Source organism: Notamacropus eugenii, chromosome 2, assembly GCF_028372415.1.
Source record: "Notamacropus eugenii isolate mMacEug1 chromosome 2, mMacEug1.pri_v2, whole genome shotgun sequence".
Taxonomy (NCBI): Eukaryota; Metazoa; Chordata; class Mammalia; order Diprotodontia; family Macropodidae; genus Notamacropus; species Notamacropus eugenii.
Genome location: NC_092873.1, coordinates 286,533,326 through 286,554,555, shown reverse-complemented (window position 1 = coordinate 286,554,555; position 21,230 = coordinate 286,533,326). Strand labels below are relative to the sequence as shown.

The window sequence follows — 21,230 nt, the reverse complement described above, 5'->3', positions numbered from 1 at the left end:
CTAAGTGCTTTCTGGCAAATTAAGGTTCTAAGGTCGTTCATAAAGAACTAAGAGTTTGGGGTAGGGGGAGGGACCAAGAGGCCAGCAACTTGTGGCAGGGATGGCAGAGTGAAGGATGATGGGAGGTTAATGAGGAAGGTGAGTTCTGCTCTTAAACCTCTTGTGGAATGAACTGGTATATATTCGGGTGGGATGTTAGGGACTGATGGTTACTGTAAAGAAGTTAGGCCACCTCTCTAGGGTGTCTGATATAGGCAATCTACTACACAGTGTAGGAAAGGCATTGGGGACACCAGCCAGAGCCCAGGGTCATTGGGGCTACACTGGCTAGCTTCTTGTATCAGTGGAATAGATTACATCCACCAACAGCCTGGGCACTAATTACTCAATCTTAATCAAGAAAACCTTTTATATCCTCATTTCTAACAAACCTCTGTTTGGTAGGTTATAGTTTGAGGAAGAGGAAAATGAGGGAGGAAGTGCATTTCAATGGGAATGGAAGGCTTTGATCAGTCAAGAGGAAGGAAGCACTATTTCACTGTCACAACTGCTTCCATGGAGTCACCTATTTCTTTTAAAAACATGTCTTATTGATACTTTTGCTTTCTGTACCGTCAGTATTTCCTAACAGCCTTTCCCTGGCCCAAAGAATAACTGTTAAATATAGATCATTTGTGACATGGTATATAGCATTTTATATCCATTGCTCAGGGAAGCTAGGTGACTCAGTGGATAGAAGGCTGGGCTTAGGAAGGTAGGAGGACCTGAATTCAAATCTGAACTCTGTGATGCTGGGCAAGTCCATTCACCCTGTTTGCCTCAGTCTCCTCATCTATAAAAAGAGCTAGAGAAGGAAATGGCAAACCAATCTAGTACCTTTGCTAAGAAAACCCCAATTGGGGTCACAAAGGATTGGGCATGACTGAAAAACAACAACATATCCATAGCTTACCATCTAATTGCCAAGAATCTGGAAGTCACCTGTTATTTCTACACGTATTAGACACAGAGACAGAGAGGGTCAAAAATTAGGTAAAGTATTATGTTAGGTAGGTGAGAAAGAAGGTTCCTTAGGATCAGAATAGGGACTAGACCTATGATTTAATCGGTATCAGGAACTCTCGGTGGGGAAACTATCAGTGCAGCTCAGCACCCTCTCTGTGACTTACAGCATTAGAGAGCTATCTAGAGAGTTAACAGGTTAAACAACTTGCTAAAGGTCACATAGCCAGAGGCAGGATTTGAACCTTCTGCTTTCAAGGCTGTGTCCCTTTTCCAACATGCTGCTTTATCCATATGTATCATAATGATCGTTTTATTGTAAATAGTTACATTTATACAGTTTTTAAGATTAGTAGATACTTTACACACATGATCTCATTCTATCCTCACAACAACTGTTTGAGATGACACTATTATTACCCCCATTTTACAAATGAGGAAATAGACTCATAGGTGAAATGATTTCCTTGGTGTCATAAGACTGTTAAGTGACTGAGATGTGTTGGCGCGTAGAAGGTGATTAATCAATGTTTATTGATAATTTATTGACCACAGGTCTTCCTTCCTCCAAGTACATCATGTTCTCTACTCGGACACCTTGCATGTCGGATGGCATTCAATTTGAGTTCTTTAGAATGTTGCAGGTTTTGAATGACTGTAACTGTTGATACGGTATGATCCTGAGACCTGTACTTGATGGAGTAGTTGAAGTTCAATCATCTAGAAGATCTGCTTTTTCCTTCTTGTTGGTTACGACTTTATTTCCTGGATAATTTTAGCAGAGAAAGTGCAAGCTTCAGATGTCTTTCTGGTGCATTGTAGTTAATGACACTGTGTTTAACTTTCTTTAGGGTGATGATAAAATTAGGTTGGGAAGGTAAAATTGTAGAGTTAATTGCTACGATATACAATAGCATTGTATATAATTATAAAACATTTTTCAGTGATTTTGATCTGTGATTTCATTCTTTCAGTGAAGATACACAGCTGTTCTTCACCTTTAGAGTCCTATCTGAGGGTACCAAGTGCTTAAATGATTTGCTCCAGAGCAGGGGTGGGGAACCTGTGGCCTCAAGGCCATACATGGCCCTCTAGGTCCTCAAGTGCAGTCTTTTGGCTGAATCCAAACTTCACAGAACAAATCCCCTTAGTAAAATTACTTGTTCTGTAAATCTTAAACTCGGTCAGAAGGCCTCACCCGAGGACCACATGTGACTTCAAGTCTGCAGGTTCCCTACCTCTGCTCCAGACTCACATAGTCAGTGTGTGTCAGAAATAAGATTTCAACCCTTGAGGCTGGCCCTGCATCTGCCCTGACCCTTGGAATACCATAATAAAAATCTGTTACAAGAAAATATCAACAACATCTAATGGAATTTGACATTGTGAAGACCTCCTGGTGAACGGTGTAGGTTTTTAAAAAGAATTAGAAAATGTCCCTGCCATTTGCTACAATCAAGGAGTCTATTCCAAAATGTCTTACAAGGTTTTCTACAGCAGTACAAAGATCCAAGCCAAACTCCCCGGCATCACAAAAGAAAAAGGCAGAATAACAGTTGAGAAACCAGGAATCCAAGTGTCACTAAAACACCCATCTAACAGTGAAGAACTGTTGTTCTTCACACAGGCTCTGGAGGGGAGATGCTCATTGTCAACTTGTACTTGCACTGCAAGCTTTTAAAAAATGTTGGTATTATACTACACAATAGTGCAACTATATTATATGAACGTACTAGGTTAAAATAACATTAAAAATGTGCAAAAACAGACTTGGAAATTAATGTTACAGTAGTCTGATTTCTTTTCATTTTTTTTATCTTCCATAAAAGGAGCTCTGCAGAGGAACATCTTTTATTTCTTTCAGGAAATAATTGTCAAAGATGGGCTAGCAGGCTTATTCAGGGGCATCACTCCAAACTTTGTGAAGTTGTTTCCTGCAGCTGTCATCAGCTGTTTGGTTTTTGAAAATGCAGAAAACATTTTGGGATCATCCTAGAAATGAAATGTGTGAACTATTGTCACTGAGCAGAAGGGCTTAGAAACATGGCAATTCCTGGATTGACTTTTTCTTTTAAAATGTAACAGGCCCATGTGAAGAGATGTGGTATCTTTTATCCAAGAGAAAGGAAGGTGTCAAATGTCACACAACATCTTACTTTAATTTTGTGTATTCTGAAATTTAAAAATTAAATCATAGATTTGATATTATTTGTAAACTAAATCCTTACTATGTTTAGAATTCTATTCTCCTTCCCAACTGAGATCCCCTGAGTCCTAATCTGAGGCTTGCATATCTGAACTGAAACACATTTTAGGGTGAGATTTGTAGATATAGAATATAAACTTATAGAGTTTTATATAGATATTATATATAGGTATATAAAACATACCTATTATGTAGGTAAGTAAATTACAAAAGTTTTGGTCTGTCTTGCCATTGATGTTAAATGTTTTATTCCTTAAAGGGTGTATGGAGAAATACTGTATACATACAGCCTTTAAAGACCTTAATATTTCAATGGATCTCTACATTTGGGTATTTCTGTCAATGATGTAGATCACAAGCCTAGTACAGTTTCCTCTCCTGTGTGTTTCTTGTCACTTGAACTTCTCCATTGGTGGTCCTCCCACAGTGTCAGGGCCCTTCCTCTAGATCTCTTGACTCTTTGTGGGTTGCCAGCGTGGGCTGTCCATTGTTCCCTTTCTCTCTTGCTACTCCAATGACCTGCTTTCTTTGCCAGTTATGCATCTCTGTTATGTTTCTGCAGAGGTGTCTAGTGTTGGTGTGCCACAGCCTACTCACACTCATTGTGCTATATTTTGGGGCTGTTTGAAACTTTTTTTGTTTAGAGGTATTCCATGCCTCATAGCTAATCATTACCACAAGAAGAATATTCTTTTACTTCCAGGGTCTTTGAAACTGTTATATAATTTCCTGAATCCATTTCAGTGTCTGTTGAAGACAAATGTAGTGATGGACAGGTTCTATGGGTTAACCAGTCATCTAATTGCATTCCATAGTCTGGACAATAAGCGTTCTTTATATAGCTTAACCAAGATGTGCAGAAAGCATTTGATTGAAGATTGGTAGTGAATCTAATTGATTATTCTTATCATTTCTAATTTTTTCAAATGAGTATTAATAATGAAGATGATAAGTACAACATATTCCTGAAACAAGCTGAATTTAGAGAAGCAGTGTACTGTAGTGAATAGAGGGTTGGCTTTTGGAGGTAGGACAGCTTGACATTTGACAGGTACAAGCTCTGGGACCATGGCCAAATCACATATCTCTCAGTGCCTGAGGCAGCTCTTTAAGATTGAAAATTGCAGTAGATTTTTGTTGTTCTGTCATTCGGATGTATCTGATTCTTTTTGATAACATTTGGGTTTTTCTTGGGAAAGATACTGGAGTGGCTTGCCATTTCTTTCTCCAAGTCATTTTAAAGATGACAAAACTGAGACAAACAGGGTTAAGTGGCTTTTACGGGTTCACACAGCTTTTAGGTGTCTGATGAGCTCAGGAAGATGAGCCTTTCTGATTCCAAGCATGGCGCTCTATTTAGTGTAGTACAGCTGCTTGAAGTAGATTGACTAATCTGCATTAGTGGAGGAAATTTCCCCTAGGAGCTCTCCAGGTAGATAAAATCATAGGTCTGACCAAACAAGTTATGGTTTTATATAACCTGATTTTCTAGACAGTTGTCTTTTTCTTTCCAAATTTTTTGAATAGGACTACAGAATAACTAGTTGAAGGAATCTCATTGGTTTATAATTCAGGTCCTAAAAGTCATGCCAATAAGATTGATAACTCTTGATAAAGTTTGTTATAAAGTATTAGAGCACGTATCAAAGTCCAATTATAATGAATATTTGCTGATTTAGACTACTTTCTGAATTTTTTGAATCAAAGAGAAATAATGCATCTGAAACATTTTAAAACATCAATTTTTTGCTTTCATGAAATCATCCCTAATATAGACATCTATTTATTTATAACAGATGATTTCTAGGGCACTTAATTTCAACTTTCAACTCTTCCCCTGTACTTAGGAATTAAAAATTCTAAATAGCAGTGCGTAAGAATCACGTTTTAGTTATTTACTAAAAGATGTATCAAAATGGACAATTCGGTTTAATCTGTTAGAATTTTTGTCTGTAGAAAAATGAAAGTATTTGTACCTTTATTTGTTACCATTTCTCAAAGACATTTAATTTAATTACCAAGGAATGAAAGTGATTTGTATGTAATTGATACATCTGGACTTCAGATTATCCTCTTTCTGGCAATTAAACTGTGTTTTCAGTTCATATTAATAATTCACATGTGGTCTCCACTAAGTCCAAACCCAATGTATTAAATGATGAAAGGGCACTAAGTGAAATCCAAGAATTGCTAGACCTGACCAAATATACTTAGAAGAAATTTTGCTGGAGGTGATGTAGTTCTAAAGGCATTCCAGAGATTGATTTTCAAGATGTCTCTAAGATAGAAGATTCTAAAAGACTGGACAAATGGAGAAGTGAGAAGATGCTAGGAACTTATTCCTATGTGCCTACTTTTTCATCTTGAGGATATTTTTATTGATTCTTACAAGGCTCAAGAGTCCCTGTCATGGAAATGTCAGAAGGGAACAGACAAATTTTTGTAGGGAATTTTCTGTATCTTTATATTCAGATCACTTATAGGAAGATGTAGAGGATATTTGTTCCTGCAGTGTCTACTGTTTTTTGATTATGAAAAAAAAGCAACTTAAAACATATTCCTTGGTATGAGAAAGTGAAAATGCTTGAAGTCTTTTCCTAAATATCTCTCATTTGTAACAAGATCATATAAAATTCTCTAACAGCTAACATTTATAGAGCACTTTAAAGTTTACAAAGCACTTTACATATATTTTTCATTTCATCCACACCACAACCATATGAGGTAGATGCTAATGTTATTTGAATTTTACAGATAAGGAAACTGAGGCTGAGAGAGATTAAGTGACTTGCCTAGGGTCATGCAGTTAGAAAGTGTCTGAGGCAGGATTCAAATTCAGTTCTTCCTGATCATCTCAGTGAGACTCAGGGTCACTCAGAAGATATGAACTTAACCATCCAAATGGGAAACACAAAGTGCATGGAGAATGTATACTACCTGGATTATGATTTCTAGTTGGAAAGGCAACCCATGAGTTACTTCATCAGTACATGCATTTTATACAGGTATTACAGATGACTTGTGAAGAAAGCCCAGAACTGAAAAGGAAGAGGATGGGCCAGGAGAAGGCTCAGAGCATTCAGTGATTCTAAGCTACTAGCTTTCAGAAACCCATCTTTTTTTTTCTTTTTAACACCACTGTTGTCTCAGTGTTGGTATATTGCTGTGAATCATGAAGCCCTACATTTCTCAGAATGACATTTGTAGGTGACTCAAAAGGCATTGAAAATATGCATGGTGTCCAAGCATGCTGGGGGATTTGATCAATGATGACTTCTGAGCAAAAGTGGCGTTGAAGCCCCAATCAAAAATGTGTGACTGATAAAGAGGTGGGTTGGCCACTTAGCAAGGGCAAGATGGAACAGATGGGTAGCCTGAGTAGGGCAGGAGTATTCAGGATATACCTGAAGATGCGGAGAAACCCTTCCAGTGTGTTGGGTATATCTGGAGCTTTCAGAGGAAGTCATAGACAAGAATCGCATAAAATGGGAGGGCATGGTTACATTTCTATATATACCATTGAGGAGGATATCTGTGGGAAAGAAAGCATGGATCCACTGAAATAAAAATATATCTCTTTTTTTTTGTAAATAAAGTTTTATTGATAGCTTTTGTTTTTTATATATCACCAAAATTTCTCCCTTTCTCTTTCTACCTCCTCCTCTCAGACCCATCTCATACAACAAATAATATTTATGAAGGAATAAAAAGGAAAAGAATTGGAAAAACTGAACAAAATTAATTAATACATTGAAAAAACTCTGAAGATAAAAATAGCTTTATATAGTGCTTTCAAATTTGCACAACAAATGTGTCCTTTGTTTCTCCCACCAACCCTTAGAGATACGTGCTATCGTTATCCTTGTTTTAAAGATAAGGAAACTGAGGCAAACAGAAGTTAAACATGACTTTCTCAGGAACATGTGGCTAGTATCTGAGGTTAGATCTGTATTCAGATCTTCCTTAATCCAAGACTTTATCTTTGCAACTTTATATGCACTTTATCTACTGTACCACCTAGCTGCCTCAGAATGCAATTTCGCACTTCTGCAAAGGAGTGGGGTAAGGTGTGTTCTCATGTCTCTTCTTTGGAACCATGCTTATTCTTTGTAATTTTGCAAAATTCACTTTTGATTGTTTTGTGGTTGTTTCTATTTATAGTATTATACTTATTATATAGACTGTTTTCTTGGCTCTGCTTCACTCTATAACCAATGTCGGAATGCTTCATCATGCTTCTCTGTCTCCATCATAATTGCTATTTCTTAATCTCAGTAACTATATTCATGTACCATAATTTGTTCCTGAATCCATGGTTCTCTACTTTCTACTTTGCTACTACGAAATTCTACTACAAAAATTTTGGTTTATACAGTAACTTTCTTCTTAGCAATGATGTTTTTTGAAGGTGGGAATGCCTTAGGGCAGCTAGGTGGCACAGCGGATAGATTGCTGGACCTAGAGTCAGGAAAACTCAGCTTCCTGAGTTCAAATCTGGCCTCAGACACTTACTAGCTCTGTGACCCTGGGCAAGTCACTTCACCCTGTTTGTCTCAGTTTCATCATCTGTAAAATGAGCTAGAGAAGGAAATGGCAAACTAGTCTAGCATCTTTGCCAAGAAAACCCCAAATGAGGTCACAAAGTGTTGTACATGACTAAAAATGACTAAACAACTTATACGTAGCTCACCATACCAAGAATCTGGAAGTCATCTATTATTTCTATACCCATCAGAGACAGAGAGGATAAAACGTTTGTTAAAATATTATGTTAGCTAAGGGAGAAAGAGACTAGAGAGTAGATTTATGATTTAATTGGTATAAGGAACTCTCAATGGGGAAATTATCAGAGCAGCTTGCTACCTTCCCTGTTGCAGATAGCATTATAGAACTGCCTAGAGGACCAATAGGTTAAGTGACTTGTCCAAGGTCACATAGCCAATATGTCAGAGGCAGGTTTTGAACTTAGCTCTTTCTGCTTTCAATGCTGGTTCCCTGTTCCAATATGCTGCCTCATCCAAATGTGTTATAATAATAGTTTTAGTGTAAATAATTTCATTTGTATAGTTTTTAAAATTTGTTGATGCTTTATGCACATTATCTCATTCAATCTTCACAACAACCTTTGACGTGGATACTGTTATTATCCCCATTTTATAAAAGTGGAAGTAGACTCAAAGGTTAAATCATTTGTCTGGTGTCATAAGATTGCTAAGTGACTGAGACATATTGGCACACAGAAGGTAATTAATCAATGTTTATCGATAATTTATTGACTACAGGTCTTCCTTCCTCCAAGTACATCGTGTTCTCTACTTGGACATCTTGCATATGAGGTGGCATTCAATTTGAGTTCTTTAGGATTTTGCAGGTTTTGAGTTACTGTAATTGTTGGCATGGTATGATCCTGAGATCTGGACTTGATGGAGTAGTTTCTTCAATAATGAAGTTCAAACATCCTAAAGATCTGCTTTTTCCTGGCTTGATATCTAACATAAGAACCTTCATAGGTAGTGATGACTTTATTTCTTGTATACTTTTAGCAGTGAAAGGTCTTTCTGGGTCACTGTAGTTAATACTACTGTGTTTAACTTTCTTTAGGATGATGATAGAATTAGATGAGTAAGTTAGAATTATACTGGTAATTTCCATTATATATAATAAGATTGTATATAATTGGAAAACTTTTTTTAGTGGTTTTGATCTGTGATTTTATTCTTTCAATGCAGATACATAACTATTCTCCAACTTTAGAGACCTATCTGGGGGGCACCAAGTGCTTACATGATTTGCTCCAGAGCCTCAAGGCCATACATGGTCCTCTAGGTCCTCAAGTGCAGCCTTTTCACTGAATCCTAACTTCACAGAACAAATCCTCTTAGTAAAATTACTTGTTCTGTAAATCTTAGACTCAGTCAAAAGGTCACACCTGAGGACCTAGAAGGCCACATGTGGCTTGGAGGCCACAGGTTCCTCACCTCTCCTCAAGACTCACACAGTCAATGTTTATCAGAAGTGAGATTTCAACCCTTGAGGCTGGCCCTGCATCTGCCCTGACCCTTGGAATACCATAATAAAAATCTGTTACAAGAAAATATCAACAACATCTAATGGAATTTGACATTGTGAAGACCTCCTGGTGAACGGTGTAGGTTTTTAAAAAGAATTAGAAAATGTCCCTGACACTTGATACAATCAATGGGCCTATTCCAAAATGTCTTACAAGGTTTTCTACAGCAGTACAAAGATCCAAGCCAAACTCCCCGGCATCACAAAAGAAAAAGGCAGAATAACAGTTGAGAAACCAGGAATCCAAGTCCTCACTAAAACACCCATCTAACAGTGAAGAACTGTTGTTCTTCACACAGGCTCTGGAGGGGAGATGCTCATTGTCAACTTGTACTTGTATTGCAAACTTTTAAAAAATGTTGTTATTATACTACACAATAGTGCAACTATATTATATGAATGTACTGGGTTAAAAATAACATTAAAAACATACAAAAACAGAATTGGAAATTAGTGTTAAAGTAGTCTGATTTTTTTCATTTTTTTTATCTTCCATTAAAGGAGCTCCGCAGAAGAACGTCTTTTATATCTTTCAAGAAATAATTGTCAAAGATGGGCTAGCAGGCTTATACAGGGGCATCACTCCAAACTTTGTGAAGTTGTTTCCTGCAATTGGCATCAGCCGTTTGGTTTATGAAGAAGCACAAAAAGTTTTGGGAGCATCCTAGAAATGAAATGTGTGAACTATTGGCCCTGAGCAGAAGGGCTTAGAAACATGGCAATTCCTGGATTGACTTTTTCTTTCAAAATGTCACAGGTCCATGTGAAGAGATGTGGTATCTTTTATCCAAGAGAAAAGAAGGTGTCAAATGCCACACAAATTTTACTTTAATTTTGTGTATTCTGGAATTTAAAAATTAAATTATACTTTTGATGTTATTTGTAAACTAAATCCTTACTATGTTTAGAATTCTATTTTCCTTCCCAACTGAGATCCCCTGAGTCCTAACCTGAGGCTTGCATATTTGAACTGAAACACATTTTAGGATGAGATTTATAGTAGTAAGTAAATTATAAAAGTTTTGGTCTGCCTTGCCAGTTGATGTTAAAAGTTTTATATTTTAACTCTTCAAAGGCTGTATGGTGAAATACTACATACATATAGCCTTTAAAGACCTCGATGCTTCAATGCATCTCTACATTTGGATGTTCCTGTCAATGATGTAGATCACAAGCCTAGCACCATTTCCTCTCCTGTGTGTCTCTTGTCACTTGAACTCCATTGATGGTCCTCCCACAGTGCCAAAGCCCTTCCTCTAGATCTCTTGACTCTTTGTGGGTTACCAATGTGGGCTGTCCATTGTTCCCCCTCTCCCTTGCTACTCCAATGACCTGCTTCCTTTGCCAACTATGCATCTGTTATGCTTCTGCACAGGGGTCCAGTGCTGGTGTGCCACAGCTTACTCATACTCATTATTTGTTCAAACAACTGAGTTGTTTGAAACTTTTTTCTTTAGAGGCTCTGTTATTCCATGACTCACCATTAAACATCACCACCAGAAGAATGTTAATATGACAAAGACAGTCTTTTATTTCTAGGGTCTTTAAAACTGTTGTGTTTTTTCCTGAATGTAACTGAGCCCACTCTTTTCCTCCTGCTTCTGAATTCATTTCAGGGCCTGTCCAAGATAAATGGATCAACTCTATGGGTTAACCAGCCATCTAACTGCATATCCTAGTCTGGACAACAGGCATTCTTTATCTAGCTTAACTAGGGTGTGGAGAAAGCATTTGATTGATGATAACTAATGAAACTAATTCACTATCCTGACCATTTCAAATTTTTAAAAATGAGTATTTATAATGAAGATGATAAGTACAATATATTGCTAAAACCAGTTGGATTTAGAGAAGTAGTGTGCTGTAGTGAATAGAGGGCTGGCTTGTGGAGTTAGGAAAACCTGAGTGTACATTCTGTCTTTAACAGGTGCAGGCTCTGAGACCATGGCCAAATCACATATCTCTCAGTGCCTGGGGCATCTCTTTAAGATTGAAAATTACAGTAGATTTTTGTTGTTGTTTAGTCATTCAGTTATGTCTGATTTTTTGTGACTCCTTTTGGGGTTTTCTTGGCAAAGATACTGGAGTGGTTTGCCATTTCTTTCTCCAGATCATTTTACAGATGAGGAAACGGAGGCAAACAGGGTTAAATGATTTTCCCAGAGTCACACAACTATGAAGTGTCTAATGAACCCAGGAAGACGAGTCCTTCTGATTCCAGGTCTGGTGCTCTATTTACCATGGTACAACTGCCTGTAGTAGATTGAGTAATTCTACATTAGTGGAGGATATTTCCCCTAGGAGATCTCCAGGTAGATAAAATCATAGGTCTGACCAAACAAGCTATGGTTTTACATGGCCCAATTTTCCAGGCAGTTGTCTTTTTCTTTCCTATTTTTTTGAATAGTACTTAGGAAATATCAGCTAGTTGAAGGAGTCTCATTGGTTTATGATTCAGGCCCTAAAATTCATGCCAATAAGCTTGATGACTCTTGATAAAGTTTATTATAAAGTATTAGAGCACATACCAAAGTCTAATTATAGCATAATTTGTTGATTTAGATTACTTTCTGAATTTTTTGAATCAAAGAGAAATAATGCATCTTTGATGCAATAAAGCATCAAAAGGTCATTTTTTTTGCTTCCATGAAATCATCTGTTACATATACCTCTATTTATAACAGACCAGATTTAAGGCACCTAATTTCAGCTTTCAAATCTTCCTCTATATTTCGGAATAAAAATTCTGAATAGCGGTGCATAAGATGCAGGTTTTGGTTGTTTACTAAAAGATGTATGGAAATGGACAACTCAGTTAATCTGTTGCAATTATTCTCTGTAGAAAAATGCAAGCTTTTGTACCTTCATTTGTTACCATTTCTCAAAGACATTTAATTTAAATTGCCAAGGAATGAAAGTGATTTGTATGTAATTGATACATCTGGACTTCAGATTATTCTCTTTCTGGCAATTAAACTGTGTTTTCAGATCATATTAATAATTCACATGTGGTCTCCACTAAGTCCAGACCCAATGTATTAAATGATGAAAGGGCACTAAGTGAAATCCAAGAATTGCTAGACCTGACCAAATATACTTGGAAGAAATTTTGCTGGAGGTGATGTAATTCTAAAGGCATTCCAGAGATTGATTTTCAAGATGTCTCTAAGATAGAAGATTCTAAAAGACTGGACAAATGGAGAAGTGAGAAGATGCCAGCAACTTATTCCTACGTGTCTACTTTTTCATCTTAAGGATATTTTTATTGATTCTTACAAGGCTCAAGAGTCCCTGTCATGGAAATGTCAGAAGGGAACAGACAAATTTTTGTAGGGGATTTTCTATAGCTGATCACATCTTCGTGTTCAGATCACTTATGGGGAGGTGTAGAGGATGTATGTTCCTGCAGTGTCTATTGTTTTTTGATTATGTAAAAAAAACCCTTAAACACAACAACTTTCTGGGTGTGAGAAACTGAAATCTTGAAGTCTTTTAAATATCTCTCATTTGTAACAAGATCATATAAAATTCTCCAACAGCTAACATTTATACAGTACTTTAAGGTTTGCAAAGCACTTTACATATATTGTTTCATTTCATCCACACCACAACCATATGAGATAGGTGCTATTATTATCTGAATTTTACAGGGGAAGAAACTGAGGCTGAGAGAGGTTAAGTGACTTGCCGAAGGTCATGCAGTTAGAAAGTGTCTGAGGCAGAATTCAAATTCAGTTCTTCCTGATCATCTCAGTGAGACTCAGGGTCACTCAGAAGATATGAACTTAACCATCTAAATGGGAAACGCAAAGTGCATGGAGAATGTATACTACCTGGATTATGGTTTCTAGTTGAACAGGCAATCCATGAGTTACTTCATCAGTACATGCATTTTATACAGGTATTACAGATGACTAGTGAAGAAAGCCCAGAACTAAAAAGGAAGAGGATGGGCCAGGAGAAGGCTCAGAGCATTCAGTGATTCTAAGCTACTAGCTTTCAGAAACCCATCTTTTTTTTTCTTTTTTTTTTTTAACACCACTGTTGTCTCAGTGTTGGTATATTGCTGTGAATCATGAAGCCCTACATTTCTCAGAATGACATTTGTAGGTGACTCAAAAGGCATTGAAAATATGCATGGTGTCCAAGCATGCTGGGGGATTTGATCAATGATGACTTCTGAGCAAAAGTGGCGTTGAAGCCCCAATCAAAAATGTGTGACTGATAAAGAGGTGGGTTGGCCACTTAGCAAGGGCAAGATGGAACAGATGGGTAGCCTGAGTAGGGCAGGAGTATTCAGGATATACCTGAAGATGCGGAGAAACCCTTCCAGTGTGTTGGGTATATCTGGAGCTTTCAGAGGAAGTCATGGACAAGAATCACGCAGGATGGGATGCACTTTTTAATGTACCATTGTTGAGGGGGGGGGCTTCTGTGGGAAAGAAAGCATGGATCTAATGAAATACAATTTCATCTTTATAATAAATTTGTATTGATTGCTTTTATTTTTTATATCACCAAAATTTCTCCCTTTATCATTCTACCTCCTCCTCTCAGAGAGCCATCTCATACAACAAATAATATTTTTGAAGAAAAAAAGAAGAGAAAAAAATCAATACAATTTATTAATACATTGAAAAAAGTCTGAAGACAAGAATATCTCATACACAGTGCTTTAAAATTTGCACAACACTTTACATATATTATTTCCTTTTTCTCTCACAACTCTCAGAGACAGGTGCTACTATTATCCTTATTTTAAAGATAAGGAAACTGAGGCAAACAGATTAAAGTGACTTTCCCAGGAACACACAGCTAGTATCTGCAGCTGGATCTGTATTCAGATCTTCCCCACTCCAACACCATCACTTTATCTACTGTGCCACCTAGCTGCTTCAGCGTGCAATTTCCCACTTTTACAAAGGAGTGGAGTGAGGTGTGTTCTCCTGTCTCTTCTTTGAAACCATACCTATTCTTTGTAATTTTGCAAAATTCACTTTTGATTGTTTTGTGGTTGTTTACAGTGTTGCAATCATTGTACATACTGTTCTAAAGGCTCTGCTTCAGGCTACATCAAACCATGTGAATGCTTTGTCATGCTTCTTTGTCTTCATTATATTTGTCATTTCTTACATCTCAGTAATAGTTAACTACCTTCATGTACCATGATTTGTTTAGTCATTCATGAATCCATGGTTCTCTACTTTTCTAATTTGCTACTACAAAATTCTGCTACAAATGTTTTGGTGTATATGGTGACTTTCTTTGTTTTGCCTCAGTTCCTCCTCTATAAAATGAGCTGGAGAAGGAAATATTAAGCCACTGAAGTATCTTTGCCCAAATATCCCCAAGTGAGATCATGAAGAATCTGACACAACTGAAAAATCACTCAACAATAAGTGGAATCCTTTGGTCAAAGTGTATGGACATTTTAGTCAATATATTTGCATAATTCCAAATTGTTTTCCAAAATTATTTTTTTTTATCAATTCAGAACTTCACCAATACCACACCAGTGTGTGGATCTTCCCACAGTCCCTCCAACATTGACCCTTGCCATCTTTGATCATCATTGCCGATTTGCAACAACTTTAGCAATGTTTTGATTTAAACTTCTCATATTATTAGTGATCTGGATTTTTCTTTCATGTGATGTTAATTCTTTGCAATTCTTCTTCCACAGGTGTATCTTCAAATTGTACTTTCTCATCTCATTCTGCCTGCTGTTAATAGAGCTATAAACGTCTTTCTATACAGCATCCTCAGAGGTTCTGGTATGATATATCCCATTAGCCTTGATCCTGTTAGTCAGGCAAGCAGCATGTTAGTGACTAGCGAACTGCATCTAGCAGTTAGGAAAAACTATTAGTTCCCAAAAGAGAGTTGGTCATTAGAATCAGGAGCAGAGACACGCGATGATAGTAAAAATACAGGTATTCCAACACGGAGATAGAGAGTAAGCTGGGTCCTGTAAACTAAGTTCCTTAAAGAGACAAAATGTCAATGTAATCACTTTTCTAAGGGTGGTTACACTTATCTTGGTTGGTTGGTTGTTATCCTTTGTTCTTGAAGAGGACAAAAGTGACATTACTATGTTGGGGTCAAGGTACAGTGTGTCTGACTATGGCTGATCAGGTCAATAGGAACTCAGAAGGCTCTACCACAGATTGGACACAAATAGTCCATATGAACATTTGGAGTGGAGATGTGCACATCTCATGTTTCTTTTGAGATATTGCAATTCTGTTTTGCTCATAGAGCACAGGCCTTTCTCTGATATGGGCATGCCATACTGGGTGATCCTATACCAGTGTCTCCCATTTCTCAAATCAGTATCAAAGTTCTTCAGAGAAACCTTGAGAGTGTCCTTGTATCACTTCTTTTGACGTCCATGTGAGTGATTATTATGAGTGAGTTCTCCCTGAAATAGTCTTCTAGGCAAAATAGTCTTTTGGCATTCAGACAATGTGGCCAGCACATCAGAGTGGTGCTCTGTGCAGTACAGTTGGAAAACCTGGCATTTCAGCTCGAGAAAGGACCTCAGTGTTTGGTACCTTCTCTTGCCTGGTAATCTTCAGAATCTTCCTAAGACAATTCAAATGAAAGTGATCCAGTTTCCTTGCATGGTGCTGGTATGTTGTCCATATTTCACAGGCATACAGCAATGTCAGCGTGTAAGGATGATGTGGTGCTGGCTGGTGGAAAACTTTTGTTTTCTTGCCTAATGGCAAACAAAACCTCTTCTTTGTTAGGAAATTCACCTGGAGAGATATTGACTTCAACCTGGGGTATGTGGTCAATGGCTTCAGTATGGATTAACGATAGTCTGTTGAGGACACTAGCCCATCTCTCCAGAATCATGTCCTTATTATTTATTAATCAATGTGACCAAAGTTGAGGTACACTCCAGGACTGTAGCCCATAAGTAGCTTTCAGGGTTTCATAAAAGTGTTTTGGATTGTTAATATCATAAAACTGAATTTCATCTGTGTTCTTACAAAGCCAAGAATCTTGCATCTTTCTAAGCTTTGCTTGAACTTTACTTTTGATGGAATTAAATGCTACCTTCTTAAAGAGACGAATGAATTGTCCTGCTGATAAAGTCTGTGGAGTTCTCGTTTTTTGTTTAGTGGCTTCTGAATTTCCCTATCATTTTCATCAAACCAATCTTGATGTTTATGAGTGTCTTGACCCAGATGAGTAACCAAATCTCTGAAAGCTGCCCACTCCTTTTCTGTTCCACTGTTGCCACTTGTGTGTTGGCTCAGCTTTCCCTCCAGAAATACTCTAATCTGTTGTCACTGAGTCTTGCCTTGGGGCCACCACCTTGCTAAATGCGAATACTTAGTTTGGAGAGAATAAGTCTGTAGTCAGTCCTTCACTCTGCAGCTCCCATTGCCTTCATCACTCTCACATCCTGTTTATCTCTTCTCCTTACAATGACATAGTCTATTAAATGCCATTATTCACTACAGGTGTATCCATAAAGTTTTATTGCATTTAGGTAAACAGAAGACAGTGCTGGTGCATAACAGCAAGGACCCTGACATACACAGGAAGGCCTGCCATACAGGTTCTTAGATATGCTTTTCTAGAAGGAAAGCAACTTTTGAGGAGTCAACAATCTACTTTAATCAAGTTCATGTGGTATTTACTTAGCTCAGGGGAAAAAGTTAGCACCCTGAACTTCAGGGAAAATACAAAGAGAGAAATAAAGATCAACAGACAGGGCTTCCAATTGTCTGACATAAGCAATAGATACATCATAGATCAATAGACAGATCCAACTGTCTGATCATTACATACATACGTAGTCACTCTAGAGAGAAGCACCAACATCTGGATTTTCAAAGCCAGGGGGCTCCTTAGCAGCTGCCCAGAACCTCATCTGGCCAAACAAACACTTTCATTGAGTAAGCCTCAAAACAAAACTTCCCCTCAGAGGATTTATACACTTTTTGGAGCCAGAGGGGCATCATAATCCTTGAGAACTAGTGAATCAGAAATTAATAAAAGGTGTGGAGCTCCCCTAATCAAGCTTTCCTTAATGGGTAGGCTCATTTAATGGGTGGAGAAAATCTTTAATCTCATTAGCATAACATGGTGACGAGAAGGTCATGAAATATACAAGTCTTCAGTAGGTAAGTGAGATAATATCTGAACTCTGGTCTTCATGACTCAAGGCCCTGCACTGTATGGCACCATCTAATGGCCTTATGCTTGGTAGTTTATTTAGTCTCTCAGGTTCTTTAATCAAACCAGTAGTCTCCCAGTCAATAAGGTACTGGGGCATTTAGAGCTCAAGATCTCTTTCATGATAAGCTTTCCTGGTTATTTACAACAACTTGGTGTTGGTGTTTGGGTAGTGGTGGTGATGGTAAGTGGGTTAAACCTGGGATCTAAGCATGCTCAAAGCATTAGGAATTAATTGAACATGTCTATAGTAGAGATGAATCTAGATTGAAGTGGAAAGTTTACAGATGAAAGACTACTGGGCTCATCGACTATGCAATCATGAAGAAGTTAATGGTATCGTTCTTCAGGTTCCTGGATGACTAATCTGTGTGACTCTGGCCAAGTCATCTGACCTCAGTTTGCCTCAGTTTCCTCATCTGTAAAATGGAGAGAGTAATAGCACCTATCTTTACAATGTTGTGAGATTAAAATGATTTTCAGATTAAAATGTTTTCAAAGTTCTTAGCAAACCATAGTTATATAAATGCTAACCATTGTCATTTTATTATTATTGAATAAAAAAGAAAAACTAAGCAAACCCAATCAGTGCTTTGAAAAATTTTAACATTATATGTGATGTTCCTCTTCTGGGTACCTAGCTCTGCAAAGGAGCAGGGGGAAGGTGTTTTCTCATATGTCTTCTTTGGGGCTAGGTTTAGTCATTACAATTTCTTAACACCCAGTTTTAACTGTTATGGTTATTCTTTCTGTTTGCATAATTGAAGTCATTATACACATATATGTATGTATACATACATGTGTACAAGTATGTATGTGTGTACATGTGTTTATGTATATGCACACACACATGTATAGGTTTCCTGGATCTACCTAACTCATTTTGCATCAGTTCACATAAGCCTTTTTATGCTTCATCATGTTCACTGTTTCTTATAATAGTGTAATATTATTACATTCCCATACCATAGTTTCTTTAGTTATTTCCAATTGGTCATGCTTTGAGGTATTTTTTGTTACAAAAAATGATGTTATATATGTTTTGGTGTATATGGAATCTTTCGTTTTGTTAATATAATCTCTCTAAGTCAAAGAGAATGGACATTTTTGTCCCTCCCCACCCCAATTCTAAATTGCTTCTCAGGACATTTGGATCAATTCATTGCTTGGCCAGTAAACGCATTAGCATGCCTCTCTTTTCATCACATTTCCATCTTTTGTCATCTTTGCCTGTTTCCTGAGGGTGAGATGAAATCTGAGGGTTGCAATTTGTATTTTTCTCATTATTAGTGATTTAGAGCATTCTTTCATGTAGTTAAAAATATGCAATTCTTTTGAGAACTGTCTATTCATGCCTTTTTGACTATTTTATTGGGGAAAGCCTTTGATCCTATATATTTTTGTTAATTGCTTATGTATTTTGGATATCAAACCCTTATCCTAGATATTATATACAAGGATTTCCACCACTCAGCTTTTTTCCTACCCTCATATTACTTTTGTTTGTGCAATTGTTTTTCAATTACAATAAACATCAATTTTTAACCTTTTGTTTTTATCTCCTTTGGATAAGAATTCATCACCAACCTAGATCTATTGAAGAAATATAATCTGCTTCTCTTTTAATTTTTTATGGTATGATTTTTAATATTTAACTCATATTCCTTTTGAATTGTTGTGGAATATGGTATGACATTAATTTTTGCCAAAATGTTTTCTAGTTTTCTCAGCAGTTCTTATCAAATAGAGAGTTCTTTCCTATGCAATTTTTGTTTGGGGGGGTTTATTAAACACCAGGTTACTGAGTTTCATTAGTATTGGATTTGGAACTGGAAAGATGAGTTTAAATCCTGCCTCATGCACTTATGAAGTGTGAGATTGAGGGGCAATCCATTTAACTATGCTACGCTTCAGTTTCCTCATCTGTAAAATGGAATAATAATATCATCTACCTCAGAGGATTGTTGTGAGAATCAAACAGATCAAATTTGTGAAGTACTTTTTAAACCTTAAAGAGCTCTATAAATGCTAACTATTACTATTTTCCTGATTTACCCTTCACTAATTTAAGTATCAGGATTATACTTTTCTTATCAAAGGATTTTGGTAGATTGCTTTCTGAATGTTTTAGAATGATTTATGAATATAGGTTTTAATTACTTTACAAGTTTGATATTATTCTCTTTAAAAGTTTGACATAATTCTGTAAATGCATCTTGATCAGGAGCTATTGTTATTATCCTTTTTGTAGTGTCTTACATCTACTTCTATTTCCTTTTCTGAGAATGAATTATTTAAATCTTTAATTTGTTTTTTGTAATTTTGTATGTTTTATATCAATTTCTTCTTTGTTCTCATGTTTATGGGCACATAAGTTTTAAATTAGGGAATTATAGTTCTTTTTCTCACTCCTGGCTTTGTTGTTTTATCTTGTTCTTTTTTTATTTTGATGATTTGATTTTTTACCTTTTTAATCAGATTGGCTAAATCTGTATCAATTTTGTTAGTCTTCTCTAAGAATCATGAATTAGTTTTGTCTTTCTTCTATTGTATCCTTTTCTTCTCTAATTTTCCAGATTTCCTATTCTGTGATCATTTGGGGTTTACTTAATGATTTTCTAATTCTTAAAATGAATATTCAGTTAATCTACTTTTAAAAAATCTTTTCTTAGTGCTTATTTTTTTCATTTTTCTTTTGAGGATGACGTTAGTGATATCTCAGAAATTTTACTATTTTGTCATATCATTAGCATTGTCTTTCCCATAATTATAAAGTATTTCCATGCTTTGCTATTCTACTCACTTTTTATTTCATATTTTATTGTAGTTTTCGCCCAGATTGAGTCTTTTGTTTGTGCTCCCTGAATCAATTTTTATTTTTATTGTGTTGTTTTGTTTCTTGTTTGTCCTTCATTCTTAAAGAGAACCAATGACATCATGAAGGTGATGTCTTGACTTGTGAGTGAATTGGATTTTAATGAGGCAGAGTTGTACAAAGTCATCAGCCTCACTCTCTCCTCCAGAGTCATCTCAGTCTAGTGGCAAGACATAAGTCAAGATGACTGATGATAGCCTCTATTGTGTTATGGTTGATAAAAGTGTTTCTTCTTTCTAAATATTCATTTGTAATTTCTCTGTGGCTTAACTCATGTTTTATTTCTGTAAAAGTCATTTTTTAGTTGTCCCATTCAGAGGATACCACAATATTTTTTTAGCAACAACTTTTCCAGTAGTCTGTTTAATTCTCTATTTGCCCCTCTGTTTATCTTTTTGTAGATTTGTCCAGCTCTACAGAGGAATATTAAAGCCTATTACCGTTGTGTTACTATCAATGTCCTTTTGCAATTCAGTTAATTTTTCTTTATTCATTTAGATGTTATGCTATTTGCAGCATATAAATTCAACATTGTCATTGGTTCATTGTCTTTGGTTTCTTTTTTTTTAATTAAATTTATTTATTTAACTTTTAACATTCATTTTCACAAAATTTTGGGTTACAAATTTTCTCCCCTTTTCTCCCCTCCCCCCCCCAAACACCAAGCATTCTAATTGCCCCTATGACCAATCTGCTCTCTCTTCTATCATCCCTCTCTGCCTTTGTCTCCATCTTCTCTTTTGTCCTGTAGGGCCAGATAGCTTTCTATACCCCTTTACCTGTATTTCTTATTTCCTAGTGGCAAGAACATTACTCGACAGTTGATCCTAACACTTTGAGTTCCACCTTCTTTACCTCCCTCCCTCTCCACCCCTTCCCTTTGGA

The 21,230-nt window shown here is 36.6% G+C and overlaps 1 protein-coding gene across 10 annotated transcripts in view; it reads left to right on the top strand.

The window, feature by feature from the left end:
• Positions 1-10,156, top strand: part of LOC140527336 (mitochondrial adenyl nucleotide antiporter SLC25A24-like) — a 101,301-nt gene extending 91,145 nt beyond the window's left edge. For 8 of the 10 annotated variants that reach the window (XM_072644184.1, XM_072644183.1, XM_072644185.1 and 5 more), the window contains one exon: positions 9,779-10,156. In XM_072644184.1, coding sequence (XP_072500285.1) covers positions 9,779-9,945 — 167 coding nt within the window. In that variant the 3' untranslated portion in view covers positions 9,946-10,156. Of the gene's footprint in view, positions 1-1,557; positions 1,956-2,819; positions 3,328-9,778 lie in introns of those variants that run through there. The other 2 variants (XM_072644188.1, XM_072644180.1) reach the window with 2 other exon arrangements.
• The last annotated feature ends 11,074 nt before the right edge of the window (positions 10,157-21,230 follow it).